Source organism: Elaeis guineensis, chromosome 13 (genome assembly GCF_000442705.2).
Source record: "Elaeis guineensis isolate ETL-2024a chromosome 13, EG11, whole genome shotgun sequence".
In the NCBI taxonomy this organism is placed as follows: domain Eukaryota; kingdom Viridiplantae; phylum Streptophyta; class Magnoliopsida; order Arecales; family Arecaceae; genus Elaeis; species Elaeis guineensis.
The window spans coordinates 10,350,456-10,371,628 of NC_026005.2; the positions used below are offsets into that span (position 1 = coordinate 10,350,456).

The 21,173-nt window shown below is 37.9% G+C and overlaps 1 protein-coding gene across 1 annotated transcript; it reads left to right on the plus strand.

Annotated features, from left to right (window-relative positions):
- The first annotated feature begins 886 nt into the window (after nucleotides 1–886).
- On the plus strand, nucleotides 887–20,728 carry LOC105056745 (ATPase GET3B-like). Its single transcript, XM_073247184.1, has 11 exons — nucleotides 887–1,093; nucleotides 1,187–1,199; nucleotides 1,284–1,345; nucleotides 1,486–1,575; nucleotides 6,006–6,602; nucleotides 13,447–13,560; nucleotides 15,748–15,822; nucleotides 18,172–18,252; nucleotides 18,308–18,391; nucleotides 19,914–20,048; nucleotides 20,301–20,728. Exons 1-11 carry the CDS (start codon nucleotides 887–889, stop codon nucleotides 20,436–20,438), a joined length of 1,596 nt encoding a protein of 531 aa, XP_073103285.1. The 3' UTR covers nucleotides 20,439–20,728.
- The last annotated feature ends 445 nt before the right edge of the window (nucleotides 20,729–21,173 follow it).

Genomic DNA, 21,173 nt, shown 5'->3' on the forward strand with positions numbered 1-21,173 from the left:
TCTTCCGGAGCTTGCAGTACAGAATCAACAATTGACTAATGGAATTCTTTTATTGGCTTGAACAATAGTTTCTTCATTGGTTCGTCCTCTTAAATTATAGAAAAACCCTTTTAAATTACAGGAACACCTTCTTAATTGCAGAAGTTGGATGTTTTCCTTCCCCCCCTTTTTTTTCTCGCTTTTATTAGTTTGTTGTTACTCGAAATAATTACTAATTTGTGTAGAAAAAAGTTACGAGGATGTGTTGGGAATTACTAGTCACAGTAATGCACCGAATCCTATAAAAACCCTTAAATATCAAATTTTGGAGATTCTAATTATTGAAATCATCCTAATAATGGAGAAAATATTCGTTGCAACGGTGATATCATGTCATCGTTGCAACAAACCAATGAAAAATTGGAAGTGGGTGAAATACATAGTCTGTTAGCAGTGCAACGTAGCCTGTTAGCTGTGCTTCCCCTAATTTGCTTTTCACGCTCCATGTGGATAACGCTGTAGTGGAAAGTGCTGATTTTGTGGCATGATGTTTGTTTCCTTGACATGCTCGTCTGATCATGTTTTAATACGTCAATGCTATGTAGGTGTGGGATTGTGGTTATAATTTCTTTATTAGATGATTCATAGTGATTGATGGATTCATAAAAGAATCTGTCGATCTTATGTAAAGCCTTACTAAAGATTAGATTTTGGAGACAGCTGTCATGATAATTCGTGTGTGCAATCTCTGAGCGCATCCTATCTCCTAAAGCTGAAGGTTTATTTGGAAACACTTTCTCTTTTCTCTCTCTCTCTCTTTTTTATTTTTTATTATTTATTTATTTATTTTTTTTTTGCAGTGAGATCAATTGCTACTCCAGCCGAAGCTACGGCAGGGTTTGATGAGATGGCTGCAGGGACTGAGCGGAAGTATCACATGCTTGGTGGTAGCGGGGGAGGGACTGAGCGGAAGTATCACATGCTTGGTGGTAGAGAGGGTGTTGGGAAAACGAGCTGTGCTGCATCCCTGGCTGTTAAGTTTGCGAATAATGGTCATCCTACCCTTGTCGTGTCCAGAGACCCTGCACACTTTTTAAGTGATTCTTTTGCACAGGTACTGAGGTACATGACTATATATGTGGTGGAGTTATTTCTGTGTGGAAAAAAATTGTAAGATTTCCTTTTATTGGTTACCAAATCTCACAAGCTCAGGAAAGCAAGTTTGCTATATGGTACCTTATTTTGGATTTAAACTCAAAGTGGAATCTCAATTCGGTTGTGTTTTTTACTCATATTATCTCTAGGATTTGAGTGGAGGAACACATTGCCAGTCGACGGACCGGATTCTCCTCTGTTTACGCTAGAGGTGAGAGTGCATATAATTGGAGTTACTTCTGCAAGGATTCTCACTTTCTGCACATCTTTTCAAACACTTTTTTGAAATAATTTGCTTCTCCTAATTGACATGCTCCAATAGTTGTTCAACCAGGAAGGTTTCTTTTGCAGATAAATTGTGAAGAGGCTAGGGAAGGGTTTCGAAGTGCAAGTCAAATAAGTGGAGGCACTGGGGTTAAAGATTTTATGGACAGTATTGCTGTAAGGCTTAAAATCTAGAGCAAGACAGATTGAATCGAATGAGATTGGACTGGAGTGATCATTGCAATCCGATGAAAATTTTTTCAATCTGTAAAATCAGTCAAGAAACTCGATGGGGATCCTCCGATTTTTGACCCTCCGATACTTAAGTCAGTTCGAGCATTGAGAACAGGAATGGAAAAGAGTGGGAAAGCAAGAGAGACCGAGTAGGATTGGAGAAAGACTGGGTAGAAACTAGGATTCTGATCAAGTTTTCTATCGACAGAGTCTCCCTTATCTTCAGAGAGCAAGACTTACGGATGGAAGATCCCTAGCTTTCTATTTATAGAGGGGTTGAGGAGGCCGTTTCAAAGTTTGTTGGCCGTTAGAGGGGTTTGTTAGGCAGTTAGAGAGTCATCTATAAATGAGCTGGCGTACAGTTGTGTATATGAGCTGAAAGTGGGGTCGTGCTTGACCGATTTAGCCAACTATACATGAGATCATGGCCAGCTGAGACTTAGCTGTGGCGGATGATGGTAGGACGACCATTGCAGCCAACATAGCGGTTCACCTTGGTGAACAACCAGAGTGAAGTAAAGGAGACCGGCAATTCCACCTCGGTAAACGATCAAGGTAAAAAAAGACCGGAATAAGATAGGCTACTGTCGGTTGAGATACCAATTGTTTCGATCATACAAGGCACCATGATTCGGTTCGGCAAATAGCCGATCTCAATATTCAATCGTCAAACAAAGACACTATCAGTGCTTCGAGATTGGTGATTTTCTGACATCATATGATGACGCTACGTGGCTGGGGATCGATTTAGTGCACCAACACTTTGCCCCCTACTTCCTATGTCCGAGGTAATAATTTTTTGCTTGGACTAGAAAATAGAAGTATCTTCATCTTTACTCTGTAGATTGGGTTTTCACCAGTTTGAAAGATGTTTACAATTGAGACCGAATTTTATCGACCAGGATATCTTATCTCTGTACTTGCCCTTTTGGCTCGACTTTCATCGGTCAAGAGATCTTATCTTCATATTTACTTTTTGGCTTAACTTTTATTAGCCAGAAGATCTTATCTCTGTATTTACTTTTTGATCCGATTTTTATCGATCAGGAGATCTTATCTTCATATTTGCTTTTTGACCCAGTCTCACCTGTTAGGAGATCTTATCTCTATATTTGCTTTTTGACTCAGCTTTCACCGACCAGAAGATCTTATCTCCGTATTTACTTTTTGGTCCAATTTTTATCGACCAGAAGATCTTATCTCCATATTTGCTTTTTGGCTCGACTTTCATCGGTTAGGAGATCTTATCTCCGTATTTATTTTTTGATCCAATTTTTACCGATCAGAAAATCTTATCTCCATATTTACTTTTTGGCCTAATCTTCATTGGCCAGGAGATCTTATCTCCGTATTTGCTGTTTGGCTCAGCTTTCACCAGCCAGAAGATCTTATCTCCATATTTGCTTTTTGGTTTGATTTTTATCAATCAAGAGATCTTATCTCCATATTTATTTTTTGATCTGACTTTCATCGGTCAAAAGATCTTATCTTCATATTTACTTTTTGATCCGATTTTTATCGATCAGAAAATTCTATCTCCATATTTGCTTTTTGATCCAATCTTCACCGGTCAGGAGATCTTATCTCCGTATTTATTTTTTGATCCAATTTTTATCGATCAAGAGATCTTATCTCCAAATTCATTTTTTGACCCAGTCTTCACCGATCAGGAGATCTTATCTCCATATTTATTTTTTGGCTTGACTTTCATCGATCAGAAGATCTTATTTTCATATTTACTTTTTGATCCGATTTTTACCGATCAGAAGATCTTATTTTTATATTTGCTTTTTGGCCCATTCTTCACCGGCTAGGAGATCTTATCCACGTATTTACTTTTTGGCTTGGCTTTCACCGTCCAGGAGATTTTATCTTCGTATTTGCTTTTTGATCCAGAAGATCTTATCTCCATATTTGCTTTTTGACCCAGTCTTCATCGGCTAGAAGATCTTATCTCTGTATTTACTTTTTGGTCCGATTTTTATCGGTCAGGAGATCTTATCTTCATATTTTATCTTGAGATTTTTCAGACTGATATTGTCGTCACCTGAAATAAATGTATCGAGCCTCGAGAATATCAAAATTAATTATTTGATCAAAAATAGAAGCGATCTGACCTTTAGGGCAATGATTCGTCATATCTTTTTGCCATGATTGCTTGAAAAGGTAGTTTTAAAAATATCCAATGGGGGCGTGCCAAATGTCGATGCCGGAATGGCCTATCGACTTAGCCATGGATCAAACTATTGTGGCAGCACTTGAAGGGGGTACGGCTATTTGCCACCTGACAAAGCTGCCGACTTGGCGCCATGTGTCATTAATCGACCATGAGGTCAGTTAATCTGAATCATTAGTTTGTTTATAAAAGATCTTTGCCCCCTGTCATTGTTCATTTCCACTATTTTTCCTGTAGAGATCCTATCGGATTCCCATTTCTCTCGAAGTCTTCCTGCCTTCAACATCCGTCAAAGGGAGGCCATCGGAGAGAGCTTGCCAGAATCAGAGAAGAAGGGCATTTTTTCTCATCTCTGGGAGGGGTTTCGTCTACCAGCTTTAGGTATCGACTTTTTTATCCTGATTTCATTTATCGTCGAATAGCTTTCTTTTGCTTCTTTCTTCTCTTTACACTTCTTCCCATCCGGCCCCTTTCATCTGCCTTTAGAAAACCTTTTGAGGAGAATATGCTTACCAGAGGGAGAAAAGGAAAAAAAATTATAGATGACCCCCAAATTAGGTTGACTCAGCTCCTATTGACTATTGAGGTAGAGAGTTCACCCCGGGAGAACCTTAATATTGGTCCTGTAGGTGAAGGGAGTCCAGACTATAGTGCAGAATCTCTGGTGCGTAGACTAATAGATTATCTCGACCCTGAAATGGAGGGATCAATTTTGATCAAGGAGAATCTCATGAACCTTAGAGAGAAATATGATATACCCGATGAGTATGAGATGTTGGCACCGGGTCCGAAAGATTGAGTTTCTAAGCCCTCTGAGAGTTGCATTGCCTTCTATGATAAAGCCCTCCGATCTGATCTATGATTTTTATTGTACCATTTTTTAGTAACGTTTTTGATTTTTATAGGGTTTATCCTATCCAGATAACTCTGAATGCAATCAGGATGATCATAGTGTTCATAATTATATGTAAATTCCTCTATATATAACTTAGAATTTCTTTGTTTAGGTCTTTGGCACTTTTAAAAAGGCATCCGAGTGAGAGGGGTTGGTGGTACTTCTCATCTCGAAAAAATTATAAATTTGGATCTAGTCTTTCTTCTTCAATTCATGGTTGGAAATGTTATTTTTTCTTTGTTCGGGCTCCCATTCCATGGGGTTTTAGGACTTCCTGGGGTTGTCCGGACATCGGATATAATTTCAATGATGGAATTCTCTCCAGGAATGAGGTAGCTCATTTAGCCATGATTACCACTAGAGTGCCCAAGTTATCTTTCTTGGTTACTGATCAGACGTTGTATGATGCTAGCATCAGTCTGTACTCTCCTCGGGGTAAGACCGAAGTATTTTCTCTTATCTTATTTTCTTTCTTTTGTATCATATATCTTTTCTTGATAGTACAACTCTTTTGATGCAAAAATGAGGTTTAATCCGGACAGATTGGAGGGAAGGAAAAGAAAGGACCAACCCAAGCCATATGACTCTGATCCTGCATCAAAAAGAGCCAAAGGTGTAGATCCTCTTCTTGCCCGAGTACCATCCTAGTCTTCTTCTGCCACTCTTTCTCTGGTCAATTCAGAGAGAAATGATACTCCCCAAGGTCTCCAAAATACTCTCCGGGAGGTATCAATTGAGCCTCCACCTCATCAGTGAACCGAGGTGAGAAAGAAGGATAATAGTCAGCCCGTGTCCCCCCCAAGGACCAAGGATGCAAGCCAACCACCACCCCATCCACTTCGGCTGAGGGAGATGCCGTAGGGACTGTCTCTTTTGGAGCGAGTGCGGTTGGGTCGAGACCTTTCTAAATCCATGCTTCCAATCGTTGACCTAAAGACCCATCGGAAGAATAAACTGAAAGAGACGGCTGATCATGCTTTCGAGCACCTCATGCATGTGAGTCTCCTCACCACTTCTTCTCTTTTATTTTTTTCCTCTTCTCTTTTTTATTTTTATTTTTATTTTTAGGTCGATGAATGATCGAGCTGAATCTTTGCCTCACAGGTTGCTGTCGATCTCAAGGTCATATATGAAAATGTGACCTATTTACTGACAAATAAGGAGGCCATGGATGCCAACCTACTGATTCTCTAAGAGGAGAAAAGGAAGGAGTCCGAACTCATGGCAGGACTCAAAAATCAACTTGATGAGAAATTGAAGTTGCTGAAGGAGAAGAATCAAAATCTTTTGGATCTTCAATAGAAATATAATGAACAAGAGAAGAAGATTTTCGAGCTACACACCCAAGCCAAGAAGAATAAAGAATTGGAGTCGAGGCTTAAAAAGATAGAGAAGACCAACGAGGCTCATGGAAAAGTCATTAAAATACTTAAAAAGCAGCTCGAACAAGAGCAAGATAAGGTGGCAAGGACAATCGCGTTATATAAGACTTCCAAAGAATTCGAAGAGGAGGTCTCTGAAAGTTCTGAAGGGGCGTATGACTACTCCTTCAATCAATGCTGGAATCTGATTAGGAGGTTGTACCCCAAGATAGATCTTTCCAAGGTGATCCCAAAAATTACTATTGAAATGGGCATAAAGGGGGAGCCCGAACTACTTGTTGAAGCAGCTAAGGAGCTCGTCGAGGAGTCGGTCAAGGTGTCGACCAAAGCAAATGTACTCGAGGCCATTGTTGTGGCACTCATAATTGTCGTGTCTCCTGCTACAACCGAGACTCTAAAGGCCGCTAAGGGGCCAGAGCCTGCCATGGCCACAGAGCCCACTGCCGCCACTGCTGAGGTCGCTAAAGAGCCGGAGCAGATAAAAAAGGAACTAATACAGAAGAATTCCAGCACTTCAGTAAATATCTTGTGAAAATCTTCTTTTTTGAAACGCATAGACCTAATAGGGTTTTTTTAATTTGTAACGACCCATTGAAAATCTTTCTTTTTCCAAATGTAGTAATCCAGTAGGGGTCTTTTCTTTTGTATTTACTTTTCAAGTCAATGAAGGGGACATTATCTTAGGTGCCATGATATGACATGCATGTTTCTATTATTTGGCATATTTGATAACTTGCTAAAATAAAGTAATGGCATATATCTAATAGCTTAACAGAACCAAGAGTTTTGATGATTTAAATTTTACCAGTTATCAATTGATCAAAGATCAAAGTTTAGACGTACCTTTGCTTGTATAGCCTTGACTAGACCAGGCTCAAGATTAGACTCGGAGGTCGACATTCTCAATAGAATCCAAAGATTATCTCACTCCAGAGATCAATATAGTATCATACCGGTTCGAGACTGGTGTGAGATCACTTCGATCTTGTGACCGATATATGACCCATTGGTTGATGGGAGAATCAAGCCCTTCAGGGATATACCAGATTGAAATCCGAATCAATATTTGCGCACTTCGGACTGTATCGGACTGAAATCTGGATTAATATTTGTGTCCTTTGAAGGTTTATCGAAGTAAAATTTGGATTAATATTTGTGCCTTTGGAGGCTGTATCTGACTGAAATCCAGATTAATATTTGTGCCCTTCGAAGCTGTACGGGACTGAAATCCGGATTAATATTTGTGCCCTTCGGGGCTGTACCGGACTGAAATCCAGATTAATATTTGTGCTCTTCGAGGTTGTACCAGACTGAAATCTAGATCAATATTTGTGTCTTTTGGGGTTGTATCGGATCAAAATTTGAATTAATAGTTATACCCTTCAAGGCTTTATTAATTCGGAGATTGGGTTTGAGAGATTTTATCTCCATTCATACCTCTTGGGGCTATACCAGACTGAAATTTGGATTAATATTTGTGCCCTTCCGGATTTTACCAATTCGAAGATTGGGTTTAGGAGATTTTATCTCCATTCGTGTCTCTCGGAGTTCCACCGATCTGAGGATCAAATCTCGATAAATGAAAAAATATGATGTACAAGAAAGGGCTCATTAGAGCATTTTTATTGATAATATTTTTTAAAATTTTCAAAATTTTAAGTGTGAAAAATAATAGATCCGTCTAGATTCTCAATTCCATAAGCTCCTGGGTGAATTACATCGGTGATTCAATAAGATTCTTCCCAATTGGGAGCTAATTTGTGTTGTTCAGTAGGCTTCGAAATTTTTGCTCATCTCAAAATGAGATCATCTTTCTGAAATGACTTCAATTTTATTCGGACACTATAATACTTAGCAATTCTCTGCTTATAGGCCGTCATTCTAATATGGGCTCATTCTCTTATTTTGTCAAGAAGATCCAGATCGATTCTCAAACAGTCAGAATTGGTTGCCTCATGAAGTTTTTTGACTCTATCAGATGATAGACCGATCTCAACTAGAATCACAGCTTCGGTCCTGTAAGTAAGCCTGCAAAGAGTTTCTCCTGTCAGAATTTGATATGTGATTCTATATGCCCATAGTACACTGTATGGCTCTTCAGCCCACAACCCTTTTGCTTCAGCGAGCCTTGTCTTGAAACTTTGAAGGATAATTTTATTGACGACTTTAGTTTTACCATTTGACTGCAGATGGCCAAAAGAAGTGAGTCGGTGATTAATATAAAGCTTGAAGCAAAATTTTTTGAACTTAAGATTATCAAACTACCGACCATTGTCAGTGATGATTATCCGAAGTAAACTAAACTGACATATTATAGATTTTCAGACAAAATTTTGTATCTTTTTCTCTGTGATTTAGGCTAAAAGTTTTGCTTCTATCCATTTGGTGAAATAGTCAATAGCTACTATCAAAATTTTTTTTTGGCCTATCGCTACTGGAAAAGGCCCCAATATATCCATCTCCCAAATTGCAAAGGACCAAGGGGTGGTAATAGAAATAAGCTCAACAGCAAGTTGATGTTGGAGTTAGCATACCTTTGATATTGGTCGTACTTATTAACAAGATTAGCTGCATTCTTTTGAATAGTTGGCTAGTAGTTTCCTTGTCGGATTACTTTATAAGCGAGTGATCTACCCACCAGATGATTTTCATATATCCCTTCGTATACTTCTTGAAATACATAATCAGCTTCAAATGGTGTCAGGCATCGGAGTAAAAGAAGAGAATAAGACTTCTTATATAGATGACCTTCTTGAAAAATGTACCATGGGGTTTGTCTTTTAATACTTCTGGCCTTGATCGTATCATTGGGTAAAATTTCTTTAAATATATAATCTATGAGGAGATCAATCCAATTCGGCTCATAACCGACCTAAAATATAAAGAGCACCTCAATACTAGGTCTATCCAACTGTTCAATCAATACCTTCTGATTTAGTTCGAAAAAGTCTAAAGTGGCGAGATACGATAGAGCGTCAGCCCTGGCATTTTTTGATATTGAAATTTGGAGCACTTTAAGTTCTTCCAAATTTTGGATAGTTTCATGATATTTTGTAGGTAACGAGCCATCATAGAGTCCTTAGCTTCAAATTACCTCCAGACTTGGCCGATGACAAGTTGCAAGTCTGCAAAAATTTTCAATTTTCTGACTCCGAGTTCTTTCGTCATCTTGAGATCCGCTAGTAGGACTTCATATTCAGCACTATTATTAAAAGTGTTAAAATTGAACCTTAGGGCTTGCTCAGTTACGAACCTTTCAGGACTGGTCAGAATCAAACCAACACCACTTTCTTGAGAATTTGAGGCTCCATCCATATGTAGGATCCAGATGAATCATCACTTTCAGAACTTGCTAGGATTGATCCATCATCAGGGACAGTGCACTCTATAACAAAATCAGCTAGTACCTGACCTTTAACTGCAGTTCGAGGTCGGTAGTGGATATCAAATTCACTAAGTTCAATAGCCCATTTGGCGATCCGATCTGAAGTATCAACTCTTTGTAATATCGATCTGAGTAATTGATCTGTCAATACTGCAATGGTATGAGCTTGAAAATAAGGTTTGAGTCTCCGGACTGTTATGATCAAAGTATATATCATGTTTTCGATCTTTTTATACTGGATCTCTGTGTCTCACAATAATTTGCTAGTGTAGTAGATAGGCCTTTGAATGCCCTTTTTTTTTTGAATAAGAACCAAGCTGACTGCACAAGATGAGACAGAAATATACATATATAGTTTCTCACCTTCAACCGGCTTAGAAAGAAGAGGCAGAGAGCCAAGATATTTTTTAAGATCTTCAAAAGCAGTCTGGCATTCTTCTATCCAGCTGAAATTCTTAATATTTCTTAATATTTTGAAGAATGGGAGGCAGCTTTCGGCTGACTTGAAAATAAATCGACGAATGACTGCTATCTGTCTAGTGAGCTACTGAATTTTTTTGATGGAGGTCGGGCACTTCATTTCCAGCAGTGCTTAAATCTTTTCAGGATTTGCTTATATTCCTCTCTGATTAATAAGAAAATCAAGAAACTTACCCAAGCCAACCCCGAAGGCATATTTGTTTGGATGGAATTTCATCTAGTACTTCTTAAGCTCTCCAAATGCTTCCTTTAGGTCGGTAATATACCGATCTTCTTCGGTACTCTTTATTATCATGTCATCAACATAGATTTTCATATTTCGATCAATCTATTGCTTAAAAACTTTGTTGATGAGGCGTTGGAATGTAGCACCTATATTTTTAAGATCAAAAAGCATTATTTTATAACAATACAAACCTCTTTCAGTGACGAAGGCAGTATTTTTTTTCATATTTTGGAGCCATTTTAATCTGATTATAGCCTAAGAAAGCATCCATAAAGCTGAAGAACTTATGATCCGAGGCAGCATCTACTAGTTGATCAATCATCGATAAAAAAAATCTTAAGATCTTTATTAAGGCATGCTTTATTAAGATCTTTATAGTCGATGAATATCCTCCATTTGTCATTGACCTTTTTGACCATAACAATATTGGTTATCCATTTCGGATAATGAGCTTTCCTGATGAATCTCACCTTTAAAAGCTTACTGAGTTTCTCATTGATAGCTTTTTACCTTTCTGAGGTGAAACTTCTTTTCTTATGCTAAATTGGCTTGAAATTTGAATCTATATTTAGTTTAAGAATAATCACATCAGCAGGGATGCCAGGCATATCGAAAGTCGATCAGGCAAAGATGTCAGTATTTGCCCATAGAAATTTGATCATTTTATCCCTTAAACCAGACTTGAGGTTCACATCAATTTGAACTATTTTTTTGAGATCATTTCTCAAAGGAATAGCTTCAAGCTTTTTTGTTGGTTCGCCTCGGACTGTACTGAGCTCATCTAATGCATCTAGTATATCAACTGGTATAATTTTTGTAGGTTGTTTTATTTTAGTAGAAATCATAAAATACTATCGAGCTACCGTTTGGTCACCACGTATTTCATCAATTTCTTTCTTAGTCAAAAAATGCACCAGTTGATGGTAAGTAGAGACAATGGCTTTAAGAGCATTGATACTAGATCCGCCAAGAATAGCATTATAGGCAGATGGGACTCTAACCACTAGAAAAGTGAGCTGCACCATTGACTGCCTTGGCTCCCGTCCTGCTATAATCAGTAGAGTAATTTCTCCCTCGACTGCCATCGAATTTTTTGAGAACCTAATGAGAGGAGTACTGACCTGCCTAAGCTGCTCGATCAGATCTATTTTTGAGAAAGCATCATAAAACAACACATCAATAGAACTTTCATTATCAATAAGAACTCTTTTTATATTATACTTCGCTATCATCATAGAGATGACAGCAGCGTCGTTATGAGTAGTTTGGATCTCCTTTACATCATTCTCAGAAAATGAAATAACATCTTCGGTTCTCTACCTCCTGAGAGATGGGTCATCAGTGTCAGATAGGACACAGGATATCATATTGATAACACCAACGGTTGGTTGGTTATGATCCTCAGAAATTTTTTCTGCTGGAGGTTTGTACTTTACGATTTTGGCCAGTGTGACATATTTATCGAAGTAACCTCGATGCACGAAGGCCTCTATCTCATCTCGCAATTGCTTACATTCCTCGATATCATGTCTATGGTCTCGATGGAGGTGACAGTATTTTTGCTTGTTTCTCTTTTTTAGAGGAGCCTTCAAAGGACTAGGCCTTCGGAGATACATTTCTTCCTCAATTTTCATCAGAATCTGAGCTCGAGGGACGGACAGAGGGGCATAAGAGTCAAAACATCGAGGTGGACTTCTTGACCTCAGATTTTTTCAGGATCGATTTGAGTTTTTAGCCCATTGTATTTCATTATTTTCTCTCGATCGTTTCTTTCCATTTTTGTCCTTTCTTGCTTGCCTTAAGATTGCTTCCTCCTCTATAGTCTAGCATACTTACGCATCTGATTGAGCATCTCGTCATAGATGTCTGAAAAATTTTTATTTAGAGAAAAGATCAGATAGTTGCTCTGGAGTCTCTTTTTTAAAACAGACATGGTAACTGATTCATTGAAGTTTTTTACTTCTAGAGTAGCCGCGTTGGAACGAGCCACATACTTTTGGAGGTCTTCTCCCTCTTATTGTTGAACAGAGAAAAGACTATCCACATACCTCAAATGAGATCGATTTATACCAAAGTAAGTAACGAATAGCCTCCCGAGCTACTCAAAGGAAGAGATGGACCCTTGCGGGAGTCCAGAAAACCACACCCTCACCGTCTTCTTAAGGGTTGCAAAAAAAGCAATGCATAATAGGACATCGAAAGTCCCTTGTAAAGCCATGAGGGTCCTATAATCTTCGATATGATCCATTGGATTAGCATATCCATCAAAAGACTCAATGATGGGCATCTTGAACCGATTTGAGATCAGTTCATTCAAAATCTCATGGGAGAAAGGAGATTAGAGATTGAAACTATCTTTATTCTGAGATCGACCTCCTACCTGAATCTTCATTAGATGCCTTTCAAGATCTAGGATCTTATACTCCAGATCACCTCCTCTTTGAACTTTCAGAGTACTAGGGTCAAATTTACTATCAGCCTCATCAATATGGTGTTCATCTTGATAGGCTGGTAGAGGACTGTGCTAAGACAAAGCATTCAGAGGAGGAGCTTCCTTCGATTGTTGCTCCTCTTTTTTTTGAAGCTGTTGAATGGGTCCTGTTAGGGCTTGAACTTGCTGAACAAGGAAGTTGAACTATCAAAGATCAACAGCAATTGGTTGCTGTGGTGGCGCCTTAGATGCTCTTTCTTTTGGAGCAGAGGGAGAGGGATGCTGAGCTTGTGCCTTGACCATCTTTTTCATAAAAGAAATCAGAAGGGTTCTTCTTCTAGCGACAATCTATTGCTGCAAGGCTCAAAATTTGGAGTAAGACGGATCGAATCAAATAAGGCTGGGCTGGAGCGATCGTTGAAATTTGATGAAAATTTTTTCAATTTGCAAAATCAGTCAAGAAACTCGATGGGGATCCTCCGGTTCTGGACCCTCCGATGCTTAAGTCAGTTTGAGCCTTGAGAACAGAGATGGAAAAGAGTAGCCTGGAGAGCAAGAAAAATTGAGTGGGACTAGAGGAAGACTGGGTAGGAACCAGGATTTCGATTAAGTTTCCTACTAATAGAGTCTCTCCTATCTTCAGAGAGTAAAACTTATTGATGGAGGATCCCTGGCTCTATATTTATAGAGGGATTGAGGAGGCCATTCTAGAGTTTGTTAGGCCATTAGAGGAGTTTGTTAGGTAGTTAAAGAGCCATCTGTAAATGAGCTGGCATATAGCTGGGTATATGAGCTAGAAGTGGGATCGTACTTGACTGATTTTGCCAACTGTACACGAGATCGTGGCCAACTGGGACTTAGTTGTGACGGATGATGGCGGGATGACTGTTGCCACCAACATAGTGGTTCCACTTGGTGAACAACCAGTAAAGGAGACCGGCAATTCCACCTTGGTAAACGATCGAGGTGAAAGAAGATCAGAATAAGATAGGCTACTGTCAGTTGAGATACCAATTGTCTCGATCATGCAAGGCACTATAATTCGGGTCGATAAATAGCCGATCTCAATATTCAATCAGTAAACAAAAGCACCATCGGTGCTTCGAGATTGATGATTCTCTGACATCATATGATGATACCACGTGGCTGGGGATCGGTTTAGTACACCAGCAGACAGTATGGGTCTTAGAATGCTTGTTGAACGAGTACAGCCTAAAAAGTTGTAAATTGTCATTAGTACCAAAAAAGTGTCCATTAATCTCTTGTTTCAGTTGCTTTCCCACAGTCATGAATATGTTTCTAAATGAACCTGCTTCTAAATCTTTTTGGCATGCAACTAAATGTTTGTCTCTCCATTTTCACGTCAATCAATGTAGGAGGAATGTTTCGTTTCTTTTTTTTTTTAAGGTAAGTTTTGCGCAGCACAAATATCATCTTTGAGAAGCTAATGCTGACATCGATGCCGGCTATTTGTTTGGCATGTCAGACCTTTCATTGTATGAGGCAGGGTCGAAAAGTTTGATCGGTTTTTTATAAATGGCTTAGCTCCAGAGGTATCAGGAAAGAAGTGGATTATTCTTTTTTGCCTTTTATGCTCATTAGTACTTTCATGAGCAACCATCAAGAATTATTGAAAATTTCTATGTATTTCCATGTGTACTAGATAATTAAATCAGTTTTTTTTTTTTTTTAATCAATTTTCTTTTCCTTCGTTGTTGAGAAAGTTGTAATCTTTGCAGAAACAACCTTGCATTATCATAGTGTTTTCCTAAATTAATTCTTTGTTTTTCAACTGTTAGCAATTCCAGGACTGCGAGTTTGCCTGAGACAACTTAGGAATGTGTTAAGTTATTTGTCAAACTCTAAAGACCAGAGAAGTTGTAGTCCAGTACTTTAGGTGGCTAATCCATATTTTGTCCCATTATCAGTTGCTTCATCACAAGGCCATCTGTAACTAGTTCCCTCTTTCTTTCCTACAGTATTAGGGCGTGGTAATGCAACAATTTCGGTTCTAATTCACTTATTTGATTTTTGCATGGTTTTCTATATCACATATTTGATAATGGAAACAGGTACATCCACATCATGCCTATGCATGTGGAAGTAAAATTAGACTTAGTATAATTTTGAACAATTGGGTGTTCATTCCTGCTGTAATATCCTTTACATTATGCACACTAGCTCATTTCATTGTAGAGGGCTTAAGTTCCATCGTTTTAGCTTTAATCTCTGAAATATAGAGCTATAATTTCTCTTTGAGCATACACTAGAAGTTGCAAAAATTGATATTAAATCAATTTCCAGAAAAATCTTTTGCGTTGCTTGTTAGTTTCTCATAATTTCAATTGATGCTACACTTGCATCTGTTTCTATTGTCCTCTGCAGTTGGTATTCTTGCATTTCAAGCATTTGCAGATTTTACTTTTTCATTATCTGCTGGTGATAGATCTTTGGCAGTTTTGAAAGGCTATAAATAAACTGTTCTCAGCTTATCTTTTTTTGCTTGGTTACAAGAAATCATGATGCAGATAAGTATACTCAATTTGTAACCATCCACGAGTACTAGTACTTGTGAGACAAAGACCCTAGAAGAAAGATGATACATTCCCTCCCCATCACAAACCACCATTGCACCAGCACAAAGACAAGCATCTTTCTTCATTAAGGAAGACAATTAAAATTTATTGGTCATGATTACATGCAAAAGCATCTTTTGTTCTAGAGCATGTAAAATATATATTCTCTACAATAAGCAATCTAACTCAGATTCTAATCTTCCCTTGTTGATTCCCAAAAGATTGCTAAACTGGCTTACTTGTCCACTTTCAAAAGTGTGAAATGAGATTATGGAGCTCTGTTTTATGATCTTCTTCAAATTATATCCATGACTTTACTCTTTCGTGCTGCAAATTAGTTGACAGGAGCATACACTTGAGATACTTTGTACAGGAACACTTTCACTTTAATGACATTCGCGTCACTAGAAGTGCAGCAAGTTCTACTCTGTGCCAAAATTATGCATTTTGCTTGTATTTTTTTCTATGATTATAAAATATATCATGTTTTAACAGCCTACTGTTGGTGGGTGAACCTTGTAGATTAATTTTTGATCCTTTACTGGTTGCCTTTTTATGATTAAGCTAGGAGAACTAAAACTTGGAGAGTTGCAGGATACACCTCCTCCTGGACTAGATGAAACTATTGCAATTTCAAAGGTATAAATCTGAATTGTTGTAATGGTGGATACTATCTACTTCTTATTAATACCTTTTTCTGCTGTTTTATTTTATCTTATTTTTTATCACTGTACTTTTACCAGGTCATGCAATTTGTAGAAGCACAAGAGTATAGCACGTTTAGCCGTATAGTATTTGACACTGCTCCAACAGTAAGCACTCTGTAATGGGTTATCTTTTTGCTTTCTATTTAAAAACTCCTATGCCTGTTGTGCCCTTTACTTATTTATATGATCCCATGTTCATCTACTGTTAGGGCCATACTCTTCGACTTTTGTCCTTGCCAGACTCCTTGGATGCTTCCATCGGCAAGATCATGAAGGTGTGACTTTTTCAAACAAATCTGTAACTGATACCTGTTATGGATTTTTTTTCCTCATTTGTTTTTTGAACATCCACCCTAGTCATTTTTGCTATTTTTAAGTGCATTTTCTATGATTCATGTTTGGCTTCTTTTTGGATCATAACTACGTCAACAAACAAAATTGCTATGGTACAGATGTTTCTCCCTTTTATGAGCCAGAAAGACCATCCTTTTTTTTTTGTTTAAGTAAAGGCATCCATATTCACCATGTTAGAAGTAAGCTTGTGTATTTTTTCTCTGTGGCTGCTTGCAGTGCTGTATCACAACTGTCTATTGTTATTATTTGCTTTAAGGGGATATTTGGTTAGAAGAAGTTGGGGTTTGAAATCAAAATCAGAATGAATGATTCTCATTCCAATAGTTTGGTTGGGAGGAGTTCCATTCCGATTCCGATTTCAGAGTGGAATGGGAATGGCTCAATTTATATAGAACTCAATCCCTACACTTCTATATGGATTCAAATTTTCATTCCAATTCCGATTTCGATTTCGGTCACAAACTAAATACTTCGGAGGATTTGACCATTCTGATTCGATTCCAAGCCATTCCGATTCTTATTTTCATTTCGATTTCGGTTACGAACCAAACACCCCCTAAAGTATAAGCTGTTATAAATATTTATGAATTTCCTAATTTTGCATGATTTTGAGAGGGTGTTTGGTTTGTAATCGAAATCGTAATGGGAATGAAAATCAGAATGACTTAGAATCGGAATCGGAATGGCTAAATCCTCCGAAGCATTTGGTTCATGACTGAAATTGGAATCGGAATTAGAATGAAAATTTGAATCCATAGAAGAGAGTAGGGATTGAGTTCTCTATAGATTGAGCCATTCTCATTCTATCTTGGAATCAGAATCGGAATGGGACTCCTCCCAACCAAATGGTTGGAATAGAAGTCATCTATTCTGATTTCGATTCCAGATCTCCACTTCCTCCAATCAAACATCCTCTGAATCTTTAACTTAAGCTGGCTGAAAGTATGAACAGGAAACATAAGAAGACCTTCCAAAATGCCTATTAATTTTGTTGCAGGATATGCTTGTTTGTTTGTTAGAGCTTTATTTAAGTTAGAAAAGTAGATTGGTAAGGAAATTATCTTTTTAAGGAAGTTGATGTTAGAAAAAAAAGGAGGTCATAACTACAGATGCCTTTGTCTCTTATTGGAATCAGAATTAGAATCGTTATCAAAATCGGAATGGGAAACAAATGGCCATATTCCTTGATGTGTTTTGTTTGTGAATCGGAATGGAATTTGAATATTAGGAGAGTCAGGATTGAGTTTTAGGGGATTGAGGGCATTGTCATGTTCTCTAAGCATCGGAATGGGACTCTCTCCAACCAAATAATTGGAATGGGAGTTTCTCATTCCTATTCCTATTTCAGAGTCCAACTCTTCTCAACCAAACATATCTTTAGTTTTTTTCATAAACTAATTTGATACATCAACCTTTTTTATGCAAGTCTTTGATCTATACAAGATGACCTCTGACATTTTCATGAATGATTTTGTTTTTTTTCCCCCTATCATCATCCTTGCAAGACATTGATTTGACATAGCTTTGCACAACTAGTTCATAAAATTCCATATATCGTGCTAACTTTATATTCATGGACATTGATCGTGTAACTTTATCACAAGTGGAATTTGGTTTTGGTATGTGGTATCAGGGGATAAATGGAACAGGCTGCAGTAAATCTTGAAACAATTTCTCTATTTCACCTAGTGGCTTTTGTAGTCCATTATCAGAAAGAAATTTGATTGTACGGTGACAGCGTCTTTTTTTTTTTTTTTTTTTGATATTGGATCTTATGATGATCTTGATTATAATTGTTAAATTGTTTTATCATACTGTGAGAGCTGTTTTCAATTTGATAAGCATGCATTACTTACTATTATACAATTTTCTATGAATTGCAGACTTTCTTAATGACATTTTTTATATTGCCCTTTGTCAATTTCAGCTAAGACAGAAGTTAGCTTCGGCAGCATCAGCCATGAAATCTGTTTTTGGGCAGGAAGGACCACGACAGGATGCTGCAAGGGCAAGTTTGTTGGGACATAAATTGTGCCTTATAACTCATTGTCATAATTCTTGAGCAACTGAGGGAGAGAATGATCGAAGTGAGGGAGCTATTCTGGGATTCTGAATCAACTGAATTCATCATTGTCACAATTCCTACAGTAAGTACTAAATTCTATCGATTTTTTTCTCCTCCACCCTTCCATCCTCTCGCCTCTTCCCTCTATTTTTCTGCAAGTCTTCTGTTTCTGTGCATACGTGCATGCTGTTGCATCTCCACATATGTTAGAAATTTGGGAAAAAGGTCTGTTTATTCAAGCAGACTTTCAGTGAAACTCATGTAACAGTCCTTTGTTTGATTTGATTTGCTTGCAGGATTGAACTTGTTTCTCTGGATTACACTGTTTGATTCAATCTGCTTATGGGACTCAAGTTGTAGATTTATCTGGTTGCAGCTGTAGAGCTTGGTCAAACATAATTATTGCAGAAATTTTCATATTCTTTTTTTTTTTTTGTAGAAAAATATTGACAAAGGTCATGAATCAGTACCTTTATGTTATCAATGCTTGTGAACTAATTCAACATGGGATAATGCTAGTCGTGTGGGAAAGGAAAAGGAAAAGTTTGGAATTTTTTTTGATATTTTAAATGAAATGGTTGCTGGTGGTGTCATGCTTAGAAAATGTCCAAATAGCGCAGTAGATTAACTTATTCAGGTATGTAGAAGATTAGTGTTAGGTTCTTTTCCTTAAATAGAATTCTGATGGAAAAATAGATAGGTTAAATGCATCTATTTAGTGCAAAAAAAAAAAAAAAAAAAAAAAAAAAGGATATTAGAATCTAATGGGACTTGAATTCCAAAATGAAAGAAATTTCAATTGGAGATGCCTTGTTGACCATCCAGAAAAATTGAAGTGTCATGAGGGTTGATTATAACTTCAAATTGCATGTAGGAGGATATAATGGAAGGTGGTTTAGAGATCATCTGTTGAAGAAAACTTATTGATGAGTTATGCAGTGAAGCTTCATTTTGAGCACGTTAACTGGGGACTCCTTTTTCATTTTTTAACAACATTTACTGAGGCATTTGGGTGTCCAGATTATTTGGCAGATGAAATGGTTTTCCTAGTTTGGAATGGATAGCAAGATCCTCAGAAGGGGAATGGACAGGCCTATGATGTGCGGAAAACAGGAGGTCTTCCTGTTGGATTCAGCGATATTGTATGAAGTTATGAATCAACTCATTGATACTCATATATTCGTGGAGAAATGATGGATTTTTGTTATTCAAGCAGGAAAAGACTGTATATTTTGTGGAAAAAAGAAACTTGCACACTGGGCTTGCCTCTATATTGTGCTTTATTATTTCTTTCGTTCACCGACAGCTACAGATAAAGCTGCCCCGACAACAGTAAAAACTAAGAGCATCATAATACGTATTCAATGGAAAGAGTCTAGCAAACAAGCAAGACTGCGTTGTTCTAATTAAATTAGACTTGGCGGCCAAGCTTATGTCTGCTGATCTTTGTTTGGTCGAATGTAACTTCATCGGTATGCTTTTGCAAAATTCAAATTGCTAATAGTAGTAACTGATCTCTGGTACATTATAATGGATGTGCCTAATATCTAATGCATACATTTAAATGTTTAATGCTTTTCAACTAAGTGTTTAAATTTTCTGAGGTCATGGCAATTAGTGAGTCATCGAGACTGTGCTCTTCCTTGAGGAAAGAAAATGTCCCTGTCAAGAGGCTTATTGTCAACCAGATTCTACCACCTCCTGCGTCAGACTGCAAGTTTTGTGCAATGAAAAGGAGGGTAAAGCCACTAATTTTCATAAGTATGAAGTGCTTTTTTTTTTATTACATATCTCAGAATTGTTCTGGATTTGTTTGAGTCTTAACTTTATGACTTGCTAGTTATTGCTCTTCTTTTGTAAACCTACTATAGTTTCTGCAGTTATTTCTTGATAACATTGTAAAGTATCTTCTTCAGTTTGAATTATTTCTCTCAAAAAAATAGTTTGAATTATTTCAAAGATGCAACAGTCACTTAGCTCTTTCATTTCAGGATCAAATGCGTGCACTTGAAATGATACAAAATGATTCCGAACTCATGAGCCTGAAGCAAATCCAAGCACCACTAGTTGATGTAGAGATCAGGGGTGTTCCCGCACTAAGATTCATGGGCAAGATTGTCTGGAAGTAGCATCCGGGTACCGAAAAATGAGTAGGTTGGAGATCATGATTTTACTAGTGGTCTTGCTCTGTTTATTTTTCATACACCAATGCCAGCTCTACAATCAGCACATTACTGCATTGGAACTTAGAGGTAAGTTCCATGGCCTGAAGCAGATATACATCCCCTGTTCGCATCTGGGGCTTCAAATGTAAACAGAGCAAGCTAACCTACGAAACAGAGGAAAGCAGTATCAGTAGAACCTTATATCATGTATCAAATGCTGATTATATATATAAGATTCTTGTTGGAAGGTTTAATGTCTGTGCACATTCATGTATAATGCTTAAAAATCTATTTTTCTTTGTCCAATTAAGCTGCATATATCTGCAATTCTGGATGGAAATATTACTGGTCACAGTTTTCTGATAATCTGATTTGCTAAGATGCTTGAAAGCACTCACGACCAGGAGGTGATTCGTCAGCTAAGGTAAATGACCATGGTACATAAACAAGTGAAAGAAGACTGGAGTAAGACGGGCTTCGAGACATGCAACTCTGAGCAACGAATCACCTCCTGGTCCAGTCAACGAGGAGGGTGGCACTGCCGCCGACACGGTAGCATCGCCGGCATCGGGACGTTGCCAGGGAAGGTGGCCGGAGGCGCTCTCTTGGCGGGGATGAAGGGAGACATTCGAATGGGGTTCGGGTTCCCTGTTTTCAAACGTGGAGAAGAGAAGAAGAAGAAGCCTTTTCTCTCCTCTC